We start from the raw sequence: 23,929 nt of genomic DNA on the forward strand, positions 1-23,929 counted from the left end.
GGTCTCAGGCACCCCATGTGTGCACCAAAACTCACAGAGCTGGTCTGCCACCAGCCGCATTAAGTGCAGGTGGGAAGGTGGCCAACCCTCCAGTGTCAAGAATGGTTCTTCCCTGAAGAATGGTTCTTCCCTGCCTGTGTAAAGAGCTGCAATGCCAGGCTTGGGGCAGAAAGGTAGAAACCAGAAATGAACTGATTTGCTGTACAGCTCAGGTGGACTTCTGACTTGCTCTGTGATTGTTACAGCTAAGGTTCTGGTTATGCTGGACACAATTCGCCAGCTAAAGGTGTTTATACCCCGCTGGAATCACTCCTCAGCAGACTCAGAAGGACTGGGAGAACCTCGCCCTGCTTTCTGGATTCTAGTTCCATGACCAAATCCTCTAAGAGTTCACACAGCCCTCCCTCGTCCAGCTCCAGAACAGAGCCATCATCATAACTGAGAGGATTACCTGTATGGAGGCCCCAAACTTCTCATTGCAGAGGCTACACACCAGCGCCCACCGACTGCTGGGGATGTGAGACACCTTCGTGATGGGTTCCATCTTCTCGGGGCTGCCAATGCTCACCTACAGGCCCAAGGAATAGCAAGACAGGGTAGCAGAGGCCATCAGACCAACAAGGACTGAGCATGGACAATAGAAACTTAAAGATCTTGTTTACATGCAGACCTCCTACCTGATAGCGACAAGGGGCAGGCATGCATGCACTCTCCTATGACAGGAAAACCCCTACTTTAAAGCATCTGGACAGGTCAGGGGCCAGCTCTGGTCCAGTAGCAGTAGAGAATGGAGAGCCCAGAGCACATGGCCCGTGCCCCATGCCCTCCATACATGGGGGTAGGGGGAGAGGGAGGAAGGGGAGTTCAGTTGACATACATGTCCCTATTTATAAAAACACTCAGATAACCAATAATATTCACTTCTCACCTGAGTGTCTGACAGCAAAGACAGTTATGTATCAGGACAGAACTATCTAATATACCTCTGGCCCACAATGAAGTGGTAAAGACTGAAAATCTTAATTTAAATAGTGTGTGAACAATGGAGTGAAGTAAATATAAACTAATTTTAGTACCTCTCTCACTGAAGAATACCATTCTCTTCAATCAGAAAAGATTATTACATTCAAAGTGGAAAATTACCAAGATAAATAAGGTATCCTCTCTGCATTCAGCCTGGATCACTGAACTGCACAGCTGTTAATACCAAACCATGAGATCCAGTTGTACCAAAACCCAAGTCATGAAACTACAATCCAAATCATCCCCAGATAATTTTCCTCAGGAGGAAAAATGCACCCAAAATCACACACCAAAAGAAATGCTGAAATCTGAATCACAAATGATATTCTCATAGTGAGCCATGCAAATTAAATTAGTCAAGGTCTGGGACTTGAAATAAATTAGACCAGACCTGAAATTAAAAAGGTTGAGGCTAAGTAAGAATTTTAATAAAAATCACAGAAATGTGACCTACAGCAGTGGCTCTTTAACCATGCTACATGGCTCCCCAGGCCAAACGAAAGAGGTAGTGCTGATCCCTGGGGAAGGACACAGTGGCACCCAGGCCAAAGTTAGGCCACACTGCAGGTCCACTCCCGGGAACATGTATCAGCAGTGGGTTGGCCATGACACAGTTCTGAAGTGAAGTCTGAACACCACCAACTGAGAGTCCAAATCACTGCTGCTTCCAGTTAACATTCCCACAATATATACCATGACAAGATGACAATACACTTGAGATTCAGCTTGGGGGGCAGGGGGGAGACAGCAATTAAAAGCTGTCTTTTTACTCATTAGCTACAATACCCCTTATTTATGAACAGTTCCCCACTCCCGTGCCCAGCTAAAAACCAGTACCTCCTGAGCTAAGCTACTAGTAAGAACCACACCTACCTCAGGGATCCACAGAGCACAGCTGACATGGACCCATTTGGTGCCACTGCGGGTAGGCTTCATAGCTCCGCCTTTCTTGGGACACAGCAAACACTTGGGCTGAACCCCTAGGGCACATGTCCGGCATAGCCAACTACCCTCTGGGACCTTGAGGATTCCATAACAGGCCTGTGAAGCCATTCCCCAAGGAAAACAGAGAAAGAAGGTAGATTTACTTTTCCCCATATACCTATTAATTTAAAAACACCTAGGATGATTTTAACAGAAGTACTCCCAGGTCCACCTAGCTGGAGACCCTCTCCCTTCAGCAAAAATGCCAGGCAGCCTGACAGCAGCAGCCAGGAGGTATCTGGGACAACACATACTCATTTACCAGGGGACAGTCCTGAAAACACCTGGAGGACAAAAAAGTTTATAGAAATTCTGCTTTGCTGTGTGGCTAGAGGCACCTATCTACACACACCAAATTTTTAAATAATGGGCAGCAAATTCTTGAAACACTTCACAAGGCTGATAGGAAGCTATTCCTCCTCTGATTTGCTGATGTGGGTGGGATACAAAGTGAGGGGAAAATGCACAAAGCAGTTGAGTCTCTGAAAGCTGTTCAATGAGATAGCCTCAGAAATAAGAATTGGGGGGGGCGGTGCTGGGTGGCCAGTGTCAATACAGACTACTGGAAAAAAAATTTTCAATAGAACTAAAAGATACTAATAAGGTTTCAAATACTTAAAAAAAAAAGTCTGTATCAGGCATTCTAGAGGAAGTCCCATTTGAAGAGATTTTTATTTTTATTTTATTTTTACTGCAAAATCAAGTCTAAGCTAAATTAAAAGATTAAGTACGGTATGCCTTAAAGAGAAGTCTGGAAGAACATGTCAAAAGGAAGATGAAGTAGATGTTAAGGAAAAGAGATAATGTGGCAACCAACTCTTGTTGGTTTCGGCTCAGGTCATGATCTCATGGTTCCTGAGATTAAGCCCTGCATGTGGCTCTGCACCGACAGTGCAAAGCCTGCTTGGGATTCCCTGTCTCTCTCTCTGCCCTTCCCCACTTCCATGCTCTCTCTCAAATAAATAAACAAACTTAAAAAAAAAGAAAAGAAAGAAAAATGAACTAAGGAACATCCACGTTCTCACAGCTCAGCAAACTCTACTCACTAGACTCTATCTCTCTCCCAAGTGAACACAACAGGCACAGAAAAATGAGACACTGAAGACAGAGATAATTTGGTCTCTTTACCTGATATCTATTTTTTTTTTTTTTTAGTTTTATTTATTTGAGGGAGAGAAAGGGAGAGCACGAGTGGGGGAGAGGCAAATAGTGAGAATCCTAAGCAGTCTCCATGCTGCCAACATGGAGCCTGATACAAGGCTCGATCCCACAAACCTAGAGTTCATGACCTGAGCTGAGATCAAGAGTCAGACACTTAACCAAATGAGCCACCCAGGTACCTCTAGCTGATATTTAAAATAAAGCCTGCATTGCACAAAATGGCAAAATTGAACAAGATAGCCTGAAGTGCTGAAATCAAGGATTTTACAACTAAAGTCATTAAGATGGTTCAAAAGAAAAGGTAAATGTTAAATAAGTGAAGACACAAAACCAGGATGGTACCAGGAGCACATTCAGAACCTTTAAATATACCAAATTGTTCAGAACTTTATCCTTAAATGACCCAGAAGTCAGAAAGCCGAGAGTCACGGTAACATAGCTCCGATCCTCCAGACAGGAAAAACACAGCCACTATGCAATGTGAATATCCAGGACGCAGAAAGGAAACCACAAGCATGAGGAGCAAAGTTAAGTAACACCAAGATTGGAGCTCAGGAGCACTAAGCCGGTGCCATGAGTAAGCCACTGTCAACACAGACTTACTGGAAAAAAAATTTTTAATAGAACTAAAAGATACTATTAAGGTTTCAAATACTACAAAAAAAAAGAAAAAAAAGAAAAAAAAAAAGTCTGTATCAGGCATTCTAGAGAAAGTCACATTTGAAATGAGATTTTTTTTTTTTTTCTGGAAAATCAAACCTAAGCTAAATTAAAAGATTATGTACAGTATCCTGGGGCGCCTGGGTGGCGCAGTCGGTTAAGCGTCCGACTTCAGCCAGGTCACGATCTCGCGGTCCGTGAGTTCGAGCCCCGCGTCGGGCTCTGGGCTGATGGCTCAGAGCCTGGAGCCTGTTTCCGATTCTGTGTCTCCCTCTCTCTCTGCCCCTCCCCCGTTCATGCTCTGTCTCTCTCTGTCCCAAAAATAAATAAAAACGTTGAAAAAAAAAAAAAAATTTAAAAAAAAAAAAAAAAAAAAAAAGATTATGTACAGTATCCCTTAAAAAGAAGTCTGGAAGAAAACGTCAAAAGGAAGGTGAAGTAGATGTTAAGGAAAAGAGACATGACGTAAGGAACAGAGGACTGGGAACAGGTGTGGGGGGTCTGGAGTCCTGAGTCCCAGTCCCAACTCTATCACTAAACCATAGTGGGATCCTGGACAACCCATCTGACATCAGTGAATTCATTTATACAACAGGGTGTTCAACTAGTTTTCAAACAGAACCCTTATTTTCAAACAAAATTCTCAGGAAAAAAAAATAAGTAAAATGGTATGAAAAATACTGAAACATCATCCAGGTAAATAACACCAGCAACAAAAAGGCAACATCCGTAGTCACAATCATCTTGACACAATAAAACCACTGCAAGAATTCTGCCATCTCAAGGAAATTTCCCAGATAATCTGAAAACCTAGAGCTACAAGGTGACTTGTAACACAACTAAAGCAGAGACTGTGGCCTCACGTCTCCCTGTCAGGATGAGCTGACAAGAGGCCACCAGTAGTGACATCTCCAGGCAGAGAGGAAGCCCACGAGGAAGACCTATTATAAACAAAATGATGAAGAAGAATTTCACAGAACAAATTGGATTCTTTCTGAGAGGTCACCCAAGGACCTACTGTATACGAGTCTCCCTTTTAGGTTTGTTTTAAATCTCAACATCAATAGATGACAGACAACCCTTTAAATCCTAAAAATATATATGAACAAGTGTCCCCACAGAAATCTAAATTAGTTCATTATTGCATTAAGTAATAAATAAGAGAGAAGAGCGTCAGCTGTCACAAGCTTTTAAAATCACCCAGTGCCTATCCTTACTGAAGCCAAAGGATTTACCTTTCTGTGGATGGTGGCAAGCAATAACCAGATGCCAACTGGCATCAGGAAGGACAGGAAAAGAAGTTTAAGAAAAGGGACCTCTTTGTTCTTCTTCAATATCACAGTTTACATACTACCACACATTACCAAGTGTTATGGGTTGAACTGTGTCCCAAACAGATATGTTGAAGTCCTAAACCCAGTCCCTCAGAATGTGACCTATTTGGAAACAGGGTCCTAACAGATGTCATCTGTTAAGATGAGGTCAGAGGTGAGCCCCTAATCCATCAGGGCTGGTGTTCTTAGAAGATGGCTATGTGCGAAGACAGACACACAAGGAGGACACCATGGGGCAACAAAGGCAGAGACCAGAACTATGCAGCTGTAAACCAAAAAATAGGTGTTAGCAAACCACCAGAAGCCAGGCAGAGGCAAGGAAGGATTCCCCTACAAGTTTGAGGGAACATGGCCCTGTCAACATACCTTAATTCAGACTTCCCACCTTCAGAATTGCAAAATCGTAAATAAATGTCTGTTGTTTTAAGCCACCCAGTCCTGTGGTATTTTGTTATGGCAGCCTAACAAACTAACCACCTTTTAGGAATTGCTCTCCACCCTCCACAGTGTTAATATCTAAACTCAGGTGTGAAAGCCAGGGCAGAGGGGGCTCATATATTCTTTTTAAGTAAACCTCACTTCTATGGATAGAAATAAAAACAGGTGAGGGAAGGAGGATTTCCATAAAGGATCGTATTCTTCCAGTTGTAAAAAAAAAAAAAAAAAAAAAGTAACAGGAAATACTTCAAACATTATAACAACCAATTAGAAAAAAGAGACATCGTCCATAGGGCACACTTCTTTAACTCCCTAAGGACAGCAGGAAAATAGACCCTATGTGGTGGAAGACCTCTGGTCTCCCTGGTGGCAGATGAGCTCACATCCCAGGTGGCTCCTTTCTGGGCCTCGCTGCCCACATACCTGGTGCACACAGATGTTGCATTTGTCACAGAACACCATCTCATTGCCGTCCTCACCATCAGGTGACTGGCAGACATCACAGACAACATCTTCATCATATTCAATCCCCAGGCCTTCTTCGGTCTCTATGGCATGATTCATATTGTCATAGCATCGCTGTTCAAATTCCTCCAGGACCCTCTCCATGGTGTATTCATCTAACTCAGGCATTCCTGAAGGAAAAATGCCACAAGAACATTTTAATACATCTATATTAATAAACATTACAGTAAGACAGCACTAATGACAGTATTAATATATTTATATTTATAATACATCGTCTTATAACTAAATCCATCCTGAGTGTCCCATTTTCTACTGAAGAAGGCCTCTCAGACTGTTCAAGGAAGGATCTTCAAATTAAAAGGCAGACACAACCTTCCATGCAACAGTTTGTTACCTATGGACAGGTGCTGAAAATGTAGTGTTGTAAGAAGAAAAGCAAAAGATAAATCCCAAAAGGGTTTAAGGATATTAAATACATATATTGTTAGATTATCATTTCATTACATTACAAACCACAAGTAACATGGAAGGGACTTCAAAACCATGACCATATATAAGAGTTCGGGTATTTTCTGAAAAACATTCTTTCTTGCTACTTAAAATGTTGCTCTGAGAACAGATTTCACTGTGAGCACACAAATGTTTTTAACTGGTTTATCCCTCCTCACTCTCTGAATTTACAAAGTTGAGATGCATAGTTAATCAGACACATGAAAGACAGAAACACAAGGAATGTCTGAAGCAAAGGAAACAGCTCATTGTGAATCAAATAAAATGCATTCTTATGCAAGAATGACCAAAAATAAATTTCAAGTGGTTATCATGGTTATAGGAGTGGTGGAAGAAAATAAGTCTTATCTCACTTGTGGAGATATTCCAAACTTCCTACAATGAAAATACTCATGCAGAAAGAAAAAACAGGTTAGACTAAAAATACTCTAAAAGAACATGTAAGTGGCAAGAAAAAACAGAAATGTTATTAGAGCCAGTAACTTTTATGCACTCTTGATAAATATAAAACCATCAAATTAACACTTTAAGTTTTTAAAAATCTGAAGAACACATTAGAGCTGACACTGTGATAAGCTCTAAGCACATTCAAAAAAGTCACCTAGCACCCAGCTATCACCTCATACCCTAATTACTGATAAGTTACTTGCCTGCATGGCCAGGGCACTCATATCTCAATTCCTCCTACCAGTTTTGAAACTACCAGTGGCTTTGAAAATACAATCCTATGCTCCATAATTATTTCTTACCATTACAAAGAACAATAAAAATAAAACAAACATCTTTAAGCATATGTTCAATTTACGTTACAACCACATACATAATCTGCCTTGCCGGAAGTATTCCATACTACCATTCAATCTGATGAGTTAGGCCAGGCTCATTACTTAAACCACCTCCAAAGCCGCCAGGGTCTCTGGCTGTACCCCTCTGCCTTAAGACAGGACACCTAGCCAGTCAAGTGCATTACACTGGTCTTTACACAGCTACTACAAACCACAACTTTATAATCTTTGAAGCTGGAACTGAATGGTATTCTGTCCAAGCGAGCTCTGAACACTTATGAACAGACTGTGTAAAAGAGCCTCCTGGCTTGCTAATACCCTGGCTACTGAAACCTAAAAGCAGGGACCTTTGGAGATGGTGATATACTCTGTCAAACAACTTTCCCAGCTCAGTCTGCACCACTGCTCCCATGCCACAGCCTGGTGAGCAGCATGGCAGCAAAACAACTGGTATGTGCCAGGCCCTGTGCTAGGTTCAGCGACTGACTGATACAACACAAAAACAGTCTTTGTCCCTCAGGGCTTTCAAATCTACCATCGAATACTCTGTAAATTATCTACTGTGTGCCAGACAGCCACCAAACACCTCTCTCCCACCCAGGTCCCACAGCACAAGTTCCAATTAATCCTTGCAGTCTCTCACACAGAGCCCAGACTTGACCTCAGTGGTCCTGCTCATCACAACACTTCAGGAAGCCCTTGGCAATCAGAGGTGGCATGTGAGATGAAACCCATGTGCCATCCTGGTCTTGACACTGGGACGTGCCAGCATATGAGGTACAGAAGCTCCAAGCTGTACACACACACAAAAAGATCAATTTATAGAAAATAAACCATAATGGGCAAAGCGCTCCACTAAGGCGGGGGCTTCACGGAAGGAGAGCCCAGACAGAGGTGAACAGGGAAAGGGAAAAGCACTCCAGGTTTGGAGGACTCAAGGAGAATCACAGAAGTGAGAAACACAAGAGGTGTGTTAGAAAACAGTGAGCCTGGCTAGAGTGGAGTTTAATATGAGAAACAATAGGCCAGAGCTGAGGAAAGGATCTGAATGACATTGCGGTGGGAGGGGGCGGGGAACACAGCAGGAAACTTTGTAGACCAGACCCTCCTGTCATCTTGGGGAAGTCACTTCATTTCTCTGGGCTTCAGTTCCCTTGAGGTAAATAAGTGAGGGGGTGGATCAGGGCAGAGATGGGGAATCCTGCCTCCACACCCACGGACAACATCCCTCATCAATCCCACCACTCTGTCTACCAGCCGCCCACAGACATGTGCCATAGCCAGACAAGCTGATCTCCAAAAAAGAGCCCACGATTCTGAGACTAAAGCTATGATGAAGCTGCCTTCACCAGGATATGAGCTTCTACTACTCACCCAGATGTCTAAAATTCTTCTCTATTCATCATTCATTAATAAAACAATACAACCCATGGTCTCTCACCCATCTCCTTAAATTCCTCATTGGTCAGTTCCAGCCATGCAGCATCCATGTCGTTGAGGTCGTAACGACACACACTGTCAGCCAGCGTCCGGATATCAACATAGCCCAACTCTGGAGGCTCGGAGCCCGGTGAGACAATGTATTTCTTGGGCCTGATGAACATGAGGGATTTCTCTTCAGACACGACCCTAGTTAACAAGAAAACAAGGCAGCCACGTTACCCTTCCTGCCACATGAAAGGAATTCATCACAAGGCCCAAAGCTTGCTTCCACTTCCAACGCCCTAAACCCCAGGTTCTCACCAGACAAACTGGCTTAAAACGTCACTGCTAATTAACATCACTGTTAATAAAACTAAGTAGAAGTATCATTTAAGCCCCCAAAATGGAAAAAGATACAAGTGAAAAAACACTAAAAAGTCCTCAAAACCAGCTTTACCAGCTTTTTCCAACTGGCTTCCCAGGATCCCACATGCCCTGAGCCTTCATCTAGGACAGCAGTTGCTCTGCTGGCAACACCTCAACACCAACCTAACTTGCGAGAGTTTAGGATAAAATCACTTTCCACCAATCAGGCCTGACCACCCTGCTGAAGGCCCAGCACTAGGTTCAGGCAGGACAATGCATGGCAGAACACCGCAGAGCCAAGGGGACAAACCCATCACCTCTAATCTTAAAAATAAAACTAGCCCTTGTCCATTACTAATCAGTCTAAGAATCTAAGAGGCCTAGCCAAGTGGGGGACTCTCCCAACATACACTCAGGATCTCCTTATAACTGCCAACCTCCCCCAACCTGTCAACACCCACAGAAGAGCTTTCCACCATACCCCACTCAAAAGAAATGACACAAGACCCAATCACCCCCAACATGGAATGAAGGGCCTTCTCTTCCTAAAGACAAAGGCCCAGCATCAGAGCTCCACACGCCCACCACATCAGCAGTTTGTGTCAGCATCAACAAGCTGTCCAAGGAGTGTCCAAAGTATTTTCATCAACCTTACAATTACCAGAGCGATTTTATCTATGTGACACTCAGGCAAACCAAAGGTGGTTATTTCTCCTACTCAACTAAGAGCAAGGTTTTAACTAAAAACTCCAGAAGCTGTGGTACCACATACTTCTCTGATGCTGGGCTCCTCTATCCACGCCCCCCTCCGCCCCCCCAAAAAAAAAGATTCATAGAGGAATTCCTGAATTCCTGGATTGGGACTGCCAGCACTCAAACAGTCGGGATTGTGCCCCAGATGCAGATTCTAAGGCAAATGCAGTGTTTATCTTGCAGAGCCCAGTTTAACATTCCACTCCACAGGCTAGAAGTCCAGCCTACAGGGGTATCTGATTGGTCATTTAAGCCTGCATATTTATGTGGACATTTGTCACAGATCCAAAACAATGATCATCAGCAACAGTGAATGAGTCCACTTCACAAGGCAGGCAGCTGAGTGACAACACAGCAGAGAAACCAGGTGCTAGTTGGGAGCAGAAGCCCTGAATCCTCTCTCCCTGTGAGGAACCTCCAGTCAGCTGAGCAAGACAGCGAAGAAGAAATGAGCAAACTGGTCCTTTATGCAGAGGGAAGTCATCAAGGACCCGGACCCTCAACACCCTTAAGGGGAAAAAAGTACTTTGTAAGCAAATCCAAAGGAAGCCCAGCAAGAACAACTGGGCAAAGTCCAGCCATAGGAGAATTCATCAAATACAGCCCTCCCCTTAAGCTCCCCTTCCACCTAACCCTGACCTGGCAGGCCTCCTCTCCAGAGGTGCAGTCAATCCCCGCAATATCCAAGAAGCCGGGCCCTCACTCCTCTCCAGAGTGAAGAGGATCTGCAGGTAGGTGAGGGACAAGTGGAGGAATAAAAGTTTTCCCTCCCCCAGTCAGTTCCCAAAATGTCTTGGAATTTGCCCTCCTCTCATGAAAGTGCAGCCAGCACCTTCCCAAGACAGCTGGAATGTGTAGTCTGGAGGCCCATGGTCCTCAAAAATCACTACTCTATGGACCTGAAATGTGTTTCTACACATTTCTATTGCCACTTGAGGCCTCATCATTTCACTAACTGAAACACTGCTCTTCTCAGGCACCTGGATGTCAGGGCAGAAAAGCAACGGCAGGTGGAGAGGCACGTCTACCTGGCCACAGGCTGAGGGATGGTCCCAGGGCTCACGGGCACCTGGACTCCTTTCTCCCACTCCTGTCTCCAGGGATCTGCCAACACATAGTACTCATCTGGGTTCAGCTGATAGGAGTCATGCAACTTCATAGCGGTGATCAGGTCTGTCCTAAACACCTGGAAAGAGAGAAAGGGTCACTGACATTTGATACTTGCATTTTTATTCAGAGTGCTGGCAGCTGCAGGGTAACCATGGAGCTGCTGCGTAGTAAGGTCACTGTATCAGCAGAGACCCAGTCTGACCGACGACCGGAAGCCCTCAGTGGGCCACATCCTTGGCCTCTCAGGCTTGGGGGCAGCACGGCTCACACTACCCTCTCACTTCCTCATCAACTGCACAAGCCTGAGGTGTCTCTGACAAGCAACAGAGAAACCTCGTCCTCCCCTGAGAAATCTCATGAACTCTCAATTCCAAAGACTGCTGCTGAAAACACACACCTAAAAATCTGTGGAAGGAGGCATTTCACTCAAGGGTGCTCTTTTGGTAGATGTTTAAGAAATAAAACTCCACTAACCACTTAACACTTCAAGCCAAAACCTAGAACCACCAGGGCCTCCTCTTCTATACTCAGACTGCAGCCACCCAGCTCCTGCCTCCCAGGACACTAGGGCTTATGGCAAGGTGGCTGGGGAGTCAGGCCCTGGTTGGCAGGTGCCAACGCAGAAGTACAGGCTAGAAAAATATGGGAGAGAATTGGGGACAGACCAATGGGGTCAAGTCAGAAAGGGGGCTTGTAAAGAACATGTTTACACACCTTTACCTGATGTAACTTCTACAAAGGAAGCAACATTAGTGGGGAAAGCAGAGGAGGGGAGAGTAAAAGAAAGAAGCAAGCAAGCTACTATACTCTCTCTTCACCTGGCCAAAATCAGACCCACAAAACTCAAAAGTATCGCTGTACTGAGGGAGCAAAGTGGCACCGGCATGCCCGCTCCTCCTGACTGGGGACACGGCAGGAGCACAGCCACGGCCTCGTCCTCCATCCTCAGTCCACTGGTGTCTCAGGGCTACATAAGGAAGCTCCAACCCTGGCATCAGCACCAGCCCAAAGTTGTATTTGGCACGAAGCAAGCCTGCATCCGTAAGCTACACTCTGTTTACACAAGTCACAATGCTGAACTCTCTCTTCCTGGGACAGTGAGTTCTTTCTTATGCTGCTAAGCACAGTTCACATTATATGCCTGCTAATAGGTCCATTTGTTTTTCCTGGTGGCTTTTCAAACTGGTGATCACTTTAATAAACTTCACCATAGTCAGACCACCGTCTGAGGCAGTGTCTGAATAAAAAGGCCATTTCTCCAGGCTGCCATCTCTCAACACCGACTTTTCACCAGTATGCCATTTCTTGTTTCTAACGTTCCAGAAAAAAGGAAGAACCTGGCTGTGCAGCCTCCACAAAAGCACAACTAAGATCAGGTTCCCTGACAGCCCTGAGCCACCTGACGCACTGGTCTGCACAGGACCTTGATCATCCGTGCCCTCCTCACCCCCAAAGAGGAAAAGTCCTTGAAAACAAAAATCACAGGAAGCAAGTCAGTTAAAACACACATTCCAACTACAACTTACAAGTAATAAATAAGGGAGTTTGCCAAAGAAGGAAAAATCAAACTGAAGCAACAGGATGAGAACAGGATGGCCCACCATTCCTTTACTAAAAGACTCAGAGGAGGACGCCAAAAACTGAAAGAGATGCCCTAAATGAATTTCCAAGCCTCTGGCAGAGTTCAGAGTTAGTGCTAACCTAAATATAAAGTAGTCTGAACTAACTGCTGAACTCAGAGAACTTTAGAAAAAAAATCAGAAACAAAACCGGGGTCAGGGACAAGACCAGTGCCATCCATGCTGCTCAGCCCCATCTCACTGCCTGGTGCTCAGCACACCCAGTACCACCTTCCCTATTCGAGTCACCCTGTATTTTTACCCTCAAGTGACAGTACAGTGGTTGTGGAGGCAGCACAGAGAATTGAAGAAATAAAGGCAGGCAGAGCCACTCCAATACCTCAGAAAAGGAGGGGAGCACTGCAGGTTCAAAATGACAAAGGCCTGGAATAATCAAGGCAATAAAATGGCCACCTGCCCATGAAGGTTTGATCTAATGTCTCCTGGGATGACTTTCTGCAATTTTAAAGGATATAAAGTACATTTCCTCATGGAGAATGTTATTCCACAACTAAAAATTCCTACACTGCTCAACACAGTGTCCCCCAACACTTCCATTACAGTCAGAGAAAATGAAGTACCTGGTGGAATGCAGGCCTCTGCTCTGAAGCTACAGGATGAGGTGGTCTTTGGAGTCATCCCGTGAAAGACGCAGCACAAAACAAGGGGCTGAACCAAAGGCTCTCTTCCCCACAACCTGCCCACCTGAAAACCGTGACAAACTAAAATGCCCTTTCTTCAATCATTTAAATCCTCAGAGCCTGGCAGAGGTTGTCAAAGAAAACATATCTCAGGACTGGTAGAAGGCCCTAATCAACAAAGGCCAGCAGAGAAATGCACCTAAAAGCAATTGTAAATAAAGAGACAATAGAGAACAGGTAGGTAGGTAGGTAGGGAGGTAGGTAGGTAGGTAGGTAGGCAGACAGATAACAAAACGTGGGGGAGTAGGGAAATAGAAGAAACAAATTGAAAAAGAAGGGGGAAAAGCCTTAAGCGTAATCGCCAAAACAAAACTCCCAGAATTACAATGGGTTGTTGCCAAATAAGCCACAAATTCATGGCCAAAACTAACTTGAGGCTGGCAGTGACTGGCAGCAGCCGAACCCGCTGATCTCCTGGCCAGAGGAAAAGTTGTTGGGAGCCAGCGAAGATGAAACAGAAAAGGAAAAAAAGAATATAATTAATAGTAATAGCTAACATTTACTACTGAGCACTTTTAAGTGCTTAGTATGTATTAATGTCTGTGTATTAACCCACTTAATCCTCACAAGAATCCTCTGAGGCAATCACCTGTGTTATCCCCATCTTACAAATTTGGAAACTGAGGCACAAAGAAGTTAGATAACTTGCCCATGATTGCAGAGGCATCAATTTCAACCAACCAGGTGTGTGCCAATCACATGTTCTCATGCACACATGCAGGACATGCACAATCACACCATCACTCAGGAAATACCTCTGAAGGTTTTCGATCTTCATGTCTGGAGCACGAACCTCTCCTGTGCTGAGATCGGGAATTCTGTGACCAAGTAGTTGAGAGGCCTAAAGACAAATAAATATCCAAAGAGGAACAATTAAGAGCACACAAATCACTGTGCGTTCACAGGGTTTTTTTAAACCAAATTTGGCAAGGCTCACCTCAGCACCTCCCCCATGACTCAATGCTCCTCCAATCCCAGGACTTACTTAAACCACTCACTTTCCAGAGCAGGCCTAACAAGCTTGCTCTGGTTCTCACTGTGTATCCCAGGTACAGCCCACAGGAGGGAAGGCCTTTTAAGAGCATCATGCATGTGGAGCCTTCATCTGTAAGCCTGCATTTCTTATAAGGTTCAAAGTCTCACGTTGGTAAATACAAATTGAGAAACATTGGAGTTTTCAGTAAACTTTTCTAAATGCTAAGATCATTATGTTCAATCCTAATGCCACCCCGCCAAAACTTAAAAAGAAAAAACCTTGACTCCACAAATATAAAAACTTAGCATGCCCTAGAACAGGAAAGTTCCAAGACTGCAATAGACTAGGGGCTATGGCCAAATAACCTTAAAATTGCCTACTCCCCTTTCCCAAGAAAAGGCCAACTGGCTCTTTTCTGTGCATTTCTTCCACATTTCTAAATAACTAATGGTCTGTTATCCAGCATCTCCCCCACCAAGCCACAAAATCTGGAAACCCTACCAGGGCACCCATGTCTCCTAACTGCCGCCATGTCTGAGTTCCTCTCAGGCCTGAAGACCTCTCTATAGCAACAACTCCATCCTGCTTCAGATGCTCCCTCCACCCAGGTGGCAATTCTCTTGCCTGGTGTCCACTTTGTCTCCTATGCATCCCGTAAATGTTAGTGTTCCTCCTTCCTGTTCCGAGTGCTCTCCCCAAGGAGCACTCACCCCTGCCCTCTCACTCAGTGTTATCCAGTGCGCCCAGGAAACTGTCAGACTTGCATTCCCACACTCACCTCCGTCCCAAGCTCCAGGTCCACGTTCACCTTCAGATAAGACATAAAGCTCCGGGTTCCTTAGATCAGCCAACTCAGCGCGACAAAAACTGGACTCAACATTTTGCCCAAACCTCTTATTCCTCTTGTGTTTCTACTTTGATGAATACCACTATCATTTCTATTAGAATTCAGAAACCTAAGAGTCATCCTAGACTCTCCTCACTCAGGACACATCCAATCAATGGCCAACTTATATTCAATGCAACTACCCAATACCTCAGAATCCCAGCCTCTTTTCTCACCACCTCCACCTCTGCCTCCTGTCACTTGTTTTATGGTCAACTGCAGTGGCCTCCTGTTTGTGGGTACCATATCACCACCAGAGCTCCCAAACATCCCTCACAACCACCTGCAGTGGGTGTCTAACTACCTACTCACCTCTACCCTGAACACACACTGTACTGTTTCCCAGAAATTAACAACCCCCCTACCCTGCAAATAAAAGCCCGAGCCTGAGGGAGTTGCATTCTACCAGCAAAACCACTTGCCACTCAAACAGGAAGCTCTTATCTCCATGGATTCCAGAGACAAGGAACAAGAGAATCAAAGCACCCTTAAGACCTTGGAGACATCAAGAAATAGATTCTGTACATAAGCCTATCATCAGATTTGCAATGACCAAAACTAAACGAGATTTCCAAACTCCTCTCTGACAGGGAAGATGTGGGCACTACCCCTGATCACCAGTTCTGAAGGCTGCTACTGGGTCAACTGACTGTTGTTAGGTTAGCAGAATTAGATTTCCTACAGGTGGTCCTACCATACTGTTCAGTAAATATTTTAGAAAAACTCTTCCTTAAAAAAAAAAAAGTACACCTCTTTAGACTCCAATGAGTAAGAATGTTTCACTCCCACACTGAAAGAAAGATTCTGGGCACAAACAGGGGTGCGAACCCAACTTGCAGAAGTTCTAAATCTGGTCATCAGTGGAAAAAGGAAAGGCAGAAGCCAAGTGAGGAACCTGGAGAGAAAGGCAGGTGGCTCCCATCGTTAAGCCCCTTTTCACCATCTGGTACTGCAGGCCACCCTCTGGCCAGCCCACAGGCTGGAAGAGACAAGGAAGAGTGATAGCAACTCTAGGAAGATGCTCAGGGGTTGGAGAAAGATGCAGGGAAGAAAAGGCATAGGCCCTTTCCTTTGAGTTACTACGAGAAGGGTTACAAATGATAAGAAAACTAGAAATTTTAAAAGAAATCACTCCACTGCTATACTTTAAAAATGAACATGGAGTGAGGGGAAGTGAGTCTTACAGTCAAATACTTACACAGTTAAAGCAGAAACGGCAAACTTGCTCAATTTTAGTTTTTGTGACACTCTTGCCTCTTCTAGGGGATCTGTCAGAGTCCCTCCCAGGTAGTTTCCAAGGTTCCCAGGAAGTGTACAGCTTTACTAGCCAAGAACACACTCCAAGTAATGGCAGTCACTTAGACATTTTTCTAGGGCTGTTTCTATATTCTTGAAAAAAATAGTCTGTGCCACATTTGCTTTCAAAATCATGTACCCAAAGATGCTACAAAATTGGGTATCTGATAGTATTATTATCCAAGAGAAACTCTGGTCTACCCAGAAATAATCTGTTTCTCTTCCTTTTAATTTACCTAATGAAAGAAGAAGAGAAAACATAATCTATTACAAGCACTTTGCAGAAAGGGAAAGACTAGGGAAAAGGTAAAATTTCAATTATAACTGACAAACTGGAGGTTTATAAATAAAAGTCAAAAACCAGTAATCAACCAAGTATCTACCAACAAAGTAAATGAGTGAACAGTGGTATCCATACAATTTATTATCCAAATTACGGTATATCCATACAATGGAGTATTACCCAGCAATAAAAAAAAAATGAGATGTTGATACATGTAACATGAATTAACTTTGGAATAAATGTAGAATGAACGAATCCAGACAAAAAGAGTACATACTGCATTATTCCATTTACATAAAACTCTGGAAGACAGAAACTAATCTGTAAAAACAGAAAGTAGATCAGAGGTTGACTAGGGAAAAAAGAGGGAAGGATTATCTTGAGTGTAATGATTTCAAGGGTATAAACATTTCAAAATGTATCAAAGTGTATACTTTAAATGTATGCACAAAAAAAAGGGATGATTTTCTATCATCCAGTAACAGTAAAGGAAAAGATAATGCTCCATTTTACTTTACACAGGTGGTTGTACATAAAACCTAGATTTCCCTGCTGAACCAGGTGAGAATCTGACGAGGGAACTAGAAGGCCCTTCCATGTCCAGCAGCGGTATTTGTTCCTGGTGATCTCTGTCTGGTTTATTTGCTTTCAAGCACTGTGTCAAGAGACATCAGGGACAAGACACAGATGGCTATTTACAACATACACCACACCTAAGTTGGTGTTGTGCACACAGCAGATTCTCAAAAAAATTTTAAGAGGAAAAAAATATAGTGTTGCTGAGGACAAACAGTCATGCTCAGTAAGAATCACCACCACTGTTAACTCAAGAACTGAAGGTGACAAGCACCAAGAATATACCCATTTTACCTATTAGAAGATACACTTTAAAAAAGAAAAAAAAAGATGCTTTTGTGCTCTAGGAAAACGAGGTCATGGAAAATAATACATTTAAAGACAGCTTAGTGGGGCCACTGCTTCCTGATGGGAATGCACTGACATCTACATTCACAGAAAGTCTACAGGCAAAAGATTAAAGTCTTATAATATCACACCACTTCTCCCTACAGCCATGCTCTCTCCAGGCATCTCCCACGTGGTCAAGAAGCTCCCAGAATATTATCCAAACAAAATAATTTTTGCATCCCCTTTAAATTAAAAAAAAAAAAAAAAAGTTATGTAGTGGGGGGAGCTTGGGTGACTCAGTCAGTTAAGCATCTAACTCTTGATTTTGGCTCAGGTCAAGATCTCACGTTTGTGAGATCAAGCCGCAAGTCAGGCTCTGCGCTGTCACTGCAGAGCCTGCTTGGGATTCTGTCTCCCTCTCTCTCTGCCCCTCCCCTACTCACGTGACTGTCTCTCAAAATAAGTAAATAAGCATTTTTTTAACGTTAAAAAAAAAAAAAGGTTATAAAGCTTTTTTTTGAAAGTATGTTGGGTGAAAACAAACAAAACAAATTAAACCAGAATTGAGAGTATTTCAAATACCACAAGGAACAGGAGATAGTGACGTGTGCTACAGCAAAACACTAGCCAATTTTAAGTTCTTAAAAACCAGGCACTACGATTACACTTGGTTGGTGCTGCATTTTGTTTTTATTTTCAGAATGTTAATAACATTTAATGGCAAACAGCTAAAACTATACCAAGTAAAATTCTTTTTTATTTTGTTACTTTCAGGAGAGGAGCTGGGAACTCTAAAAATTTGACAGTGATGTCTAAAAAATTATTTTATTGCCCACAAAGATAGGATTACCTAAAGTCGACCTAAGTGAATTTAAAAATTCTGCACATGTACACAGTTTAAGAACAATTCTCTATTTAAAAAAAAAAACAATTCTTATTAAACACTGAAAAGAATGAATAGAGAGAAAATATCTTGTTTTGTTTTCGTATCCCCAAACTCCCATTAAAACAGAAGTTTGTGGAGTTTAACAATACAAGTTATAAAAGGTTCATAGATCACAGCATCATGAGCATGGATCTTGTACATGCACAGAGCATTCTGAATCCTGCTTTCTGGTCCTACTAGGCAGGTATCTCGAACACTCGCCTTTGAAATTAAAAATAGCCATGCTTCTTGCCCTAGATCTAAAATAAGGAAAAACCTCAAGAGTAAATCTACTACACACTGCCCACATTGGTAACTCATGTGTGATAAGCCAGGGTGCATAGTGCATGAAAGGTTCAGAAATTACAATGAATGGTGGTCTGGGTTCATACCACCACAAAATGCAAACTGTGAGGGAACCTCATCACTATTAAATGGCAATCTTCTGTCTCAAACACTACTTCTAGACACCAAATACCACACTGGTGTCTTCAGGATGTTAAACCAGCCTAACAAAGTAAGGCACTTAGGACCAGCAAGTATTAAGTCTAGCAGGCCAGCTGGTGTCACAAAAGTGCACAGACCCAAGATACACACCTATGCATTATTTCAAGGCTAGGGACAGCCCCGTGCAAGTAAAGCAGTGCTATGGAAACTGCCACCACAAAGTAAGCAATTTAATGTAGTTTATTAGCTTTTTGCTTAAATTGCATGATAGAAGACAAGCCTCTAATACGATTGCTGTTTTATCATAGGCTGACCCTATACTTCCCACAATTCCTCCATCCCAGCATAGCTTTGCTCCATGGTCCAACTCACTTCCACCTTCCAAAGTACAAAAACTTAATGCATATATTCAAAAAACTGGCTCAGGAATATTTCAACGTAAATATACTTGGGTTTTCAACCAACTGACATACAAATGTTTCAGTTACCCAGCACTCCTGCCAACATCCAAATCCAGTGGCTACAGAAGACTAGTCCATGGACTAGATCATTTTGTGCTAATTGCTCTTCAAACCCAAGAGGATGCTTGCTCTACCTGTCAATGTCAAAGCCAAGCCACTGTCAGGTTTGAAAAGGGGCAAAGCAGGGGCGCCTGGGTGGCGCAGTCGGTTAAGCGTCCGACTTCAGCCAGGTCACGATCTCACGGTCCGTGAGTTCGAGCCCCGCATCGGGCTCTGGGCTGATGGCTCAGAGCCTGGAGCCTGCTTCCGATTCTGTGTCTCCCTCTCTCTCTGCCCCTCCCCCGTTCATGCTCTGTCTCTCTCTGTCCCAAAAATAAATAAAAAACGTTGAAAAAAAAAAAAATTGAAAAGGGGCAAAGCCATCTCTGTGTGCCTTAAGGAGACACACAGTACATATTTTGAAATATTTGAGCCTAAATCCCTACATTTCAAGAATGCCTACACAACTCCTTGGTGTCTCAAGATGCAACTGATGGAGGAAAAAGAACAAATTAAAAGCATAGGCAGGGTGCCTGGGTGGGTCAGTCGGTTAAGCATCTACCTCTTGATTTTGGCTCAGGTCATGATCTCAGTTCATGAGATCGAGCCCAAGTCTCTCTTTCCCTAGATTCACTCTCTCCTCTCTCTGCCCTGCTTGTGCTCACTCTCCTTCTCTCTCAAAACAAATAAACGTTTCAAAAATTATAGTCAAATAAGAAATGTAAGTGGAAGCAGAGTTAACTTTTATGCAAAAGAGAAACCACCAAAGACCTGCATGAAGGTAAACAAGCACAGCCAACTGAATTAAGAAAATGAAGACAGGGGCGCCAGGGTGGCTCAGTCAGTTAAGTGTCCAACTTCGGCTCAGGTCACGATCTCACTCACAGTCCATGAGTTCGAGCCTTACGTTGGGCTAGGTGCTGGTAACTGAGCCTAGAGCCTGCTTCGGATTCTGTGTTTCCCTCTCTCTGCCCCTCCCCCACTCGCACTCTTGTCTCTCTCTCAAAACTAAAGAAACATTTTTTAAAAAATGAGGGGTGGCTGGGTGGCTCAGTTGGCTAAGCATCCAACTTCTGCCCAGGTCATGATCTCACGGTTCATGGGTTCGAGCCCCGCATCGGGCTCTGTGCTGACAGCTCAGAGCCTGGAGCCTGTTTCAGATTCTGTGTCTCCCTCTCTCTCTGCCCCTCCCCCATTCATGCTCTGTCTCCCTCTGTCTCAAAAATAAACATTAAAAAAAATTTTTTTTAATTTAAAAAAAATGAAGGCAAGTTATCAAAAAATATAAGGGAACTCATTAAATGCAGTGAGACATAAAGAGGTACAAAGCAGAAAGTACGTTTAATCCACTAAAAATTGTGGTGTCTCTTCACTGTTTATCTGTAAGCTGGAGAGCACCCAGAAAAACTGAAGTCCTCTCATAACTTTATGTTTACCACTCATGAACCTGCATTAATTACCACGTGCAAAATTAGTAGATTTGAACTGTACTCAGATCTCTTTCCTGACCATTCATCATCACAGGTAACGGAGCAGAGCTCAATTGGGTAAATGGAGGAGACGGAAATGTTTCAAGGCCAATACAGGTGTGGTAACTGGGCAGCCAAGGAGGGTCCCCAAAGGTACCTGGTTCCAGACCCCCAGCAACACACCACGCCTTCCCACAGGGAAGTCAACACAGCCCTGAAATTAGGAAATTCAACCGGAAAAGGAAGCCCTGCTTCACAACTTCAGGGAAAACTTTAAAGTACATTTCTCTCATTATTTCTAAAAAAACTTTTTAATTTCCCTCTGGGCCTTTGACAGGCACATTTAAAAACACCCAAAAAACCTCCCAAAAACATCATTTTCATTTGGCTCCCCCTTATCTGAGCCAAAGATCCCATATTTTGGAAGAAAAAACAAAATGTGCCAAATGGACAGTATTAAGTAATATTTAATTCTTGTCTTACTTGTACAGGAAAAAAATGTAAGGATGCTGATCAGAGCTGTTAATTGGCCTGAGATAACAATCCATAATTCCTGCCAAAAGAAAGGACACTTGATGTTTTAATTAGCCTCTGCAGCTTTACTGAAGATAAAAATGCAATCTCCTTTAGTTTGGAAATACTGAACAATAGCTAGTGGATCCCATTCCCACATTTGCCAAAAACCCTAAGAACAGAGGATCCTGGGCTGGGAAGCAAGAAATGAAGGGCTTGTTTCCCTGGGCCACACCCTGGCACAACATGTAACTTTAGAGATTGGCTAGGGCCACCCTGTGCCAGGAGGCCAGCAATTACAATGCAGCCTGCAAATACCCCAACACTATTTCATCCAACTGTAGGGCCAGTCCTCCACAGGGCACCTGGAGAAAGGCTTCAACAACTCCAACTGCAGCTGGATGAGTGCTTGCACTGGCACAGAAAATGCCCATCCATCCCCAACTGTAAATACCACACTGGTATTCCCCTGGATCAGGCCAGAAAACAAAGCAAACAAAGGACTCCAGTCCCAGAGGCCAGCAGGGCCTAGCCACGGCTACAGTCGGTGTTGTGGCCCCCACGCTGACGTCCGCAGCTGCCTCTCCTTCACTTAGACATGTTTTGCATTGGGCTGGGAAGTGCTGCCAAAATTCTGTCAGGGCTGCAGGCTGGGGAGTGGCCACTGCACAGACCCAGCCCTTCTTGCAAATCAGGGCTTTCCAAGTGCCCAGACCCAGCTGAGGACCAGCTCGGTTCTGCAGACCCAAATGCAAGGGCAGAAAGCACCCCATTCAGACTACCATGGGCTTACAAAGAAGGATGGGATCCAACACAAATAACCAGGCTGGTGCCAGAGGCCCATGCTATGAGACAGTTGCCCTCAGAGAGGTGGAAAGGGTGTTCCATGGAGTGGACAAGTACATATTTTATAAGCTTTAGCATTGCAAGGGTTCTAATTGAGCTGTTTTTTTACTATTATCATCGTCCACCATAATTACCAAATCATTAAGCATGGATGGACAGCACGGCCATAAAGCATCAACATATGCTTTATACTAAACTACCTATGACAAAAAGGATGGCCCACCTAACTTCTACTAAGAGGTATCATTCTTGTCCTCCACCACCACCACTGGATTTCCATGTCTAGCCTAGAATAGACAGAACCCAGCTTCGTGGCCTATCTAGGGTAACCCTCCAGTACCCTATAAATATAAATGCTCCGCCTCCACCTTCTTCAGGGAAACTAGCACAGATAAGAAGTATATTAAGAGGAAGAAGAAACTGGCTGTCATACCATTAAGGTGACTTTTGATGGACACATTCTGGTGAACTTTGGGCACTCTATTCTCCCTTTCTAACAAGAGTTCTGGGTGGAAATTCGTATTTAGATGAAATATTTGGTCTTCTAAGGTGGTTTCAGGCTTAACTGTTTCCCCCCAAAATTATTATTTTGAAGCCTAATTCCTAATACCTCAGAATGTGACTACATATGGGTAAAAGCTTTAAAGGGGCGATTAAGTTAAAATGAAGTCATTAGAGTTGACCCTAATCCTATCTCACTGATGTCCTTAAGAGGACATTCAGACACAGAGACACCAGGGATGCACATATGTTCAGAAGACCATGTGAGGACACAGTAAGAAGGCAAGCCAAGGAGAGAGGCCTCAGAAGACAGCAAACCTGACACCTTGATCTTAGACTTCTGGAACTGTGAGAGAAAATAAGTATCTGCTGCTTAAGCCACCCAGTCTGTGGTTGGTTATGGCAGCCCAAAAGGTCTAATACAAGGGCCTCTGGGGGCTATTAGGAACAACTCTGAGGTGGACTAGAATGGGTCATGGTCCAGAACTGCACTGTCCAATATGGTAGTCACTAGCCACATGTGATTGCTTTTAATTTACATTTTAATTAATTAAAGTTAAAAAAAAGTCTTAAAACCTAGTTCCTCAATTACACTAGATTAGAACACTTACATCCTCTTGGGCAACTCTAGACCAGAAAGGGGAAAGCTCTAAGTCTGAGAGAACATTCAAGGAGAATCTTTTCTTTTTTAAGGTTTTATTTTTAAATAATCTCTATACCCAATGTGGGGCTCCAACTCTGCAACCCTGAGATCAAGAGTTACACCCTCTTCTGACTGAGCCAGCCAGGTGCCTCCAGGAGAATCTTTTCTAACCCAGTTAGAATTTCCTTAGGGAGGAAATGAAGCAGCAACAAAAGCAAACAGAGTGAGCATAAACCTGTTGCTCAATGCCAAAAAAAATATTAAATAGGACTATAAGCCTCATACTGGGCATTATTAGTATGTGAGAGAAACTATTTCATGAAACCTTCTTCTGATTAATTCTGAACCTAAAAACCAAGACTTTTTTAAAAATTGATATAAGACAAAACTGTGTATTCAAGCAA

General features: G+C 43.5%; 1 protein-coding gene across 13 annotated transcripts in view; it reads right to left on the reverse strand.

The window, feature by feature from the left end:
- JADE1 (jade family PHD finger 1) overlaps positions 1-23,929 on the reverse strand; it is a 59,895-nt gene that overhangs the window by 16,513 nt on the left and 19,453 nt on the right. For 7 of the 13 annotated variants that reach the window (XM_086704232.1, XM_086704233.1, XM_086704235.1 and 4 more), the window contains exons 3-8: positions 14,090-14,175; positions 10,933-11,090; positions 8,805-8,992; positions 6,024-6,235; positions 1,897-2,064; positions 452-568 (exon numbers count right to left, since the gene is read on the reverse strand). In XM_086704232.1, the coding sequence (XP_086560358.1) occupies positions 452-568; positions 1,897-2,064; positions 6,024-6,235; positions 8,805-8,992; positions 10,933-11,090; positions 14,090-14,175 (929 nt within the window). Of the gene's footprint in view, positions 1-451; positions 569-1,896; positions 2,065-6,023; positions 6,236-8,804; positions 8,993-10,932; positions 11,091-13,705; positions 13,749-14,089; positions 14,176-21,505; positions 21,576-23,929 lie in introns of all 13 variants that reach the window. The other 6 variants (XM_086704237.1, XM_086704236.1, XM_086704239.1 and 3 more) reach the window with 3 other exon arrangements.

This window comes from Puma concolor, chromosome B1 (genome assembly GCF_028749965.1).
Source record: "Puma concolor isolate L17-30 chromosome B1, mPumCon1.1.hap2, whole genome shotgun sequence".
Lineage (NCBI taxonomy): Eukaryota > Metazoa > Chordata > Mammalia > Carnivora > Felidae > Puma > Puma concolor.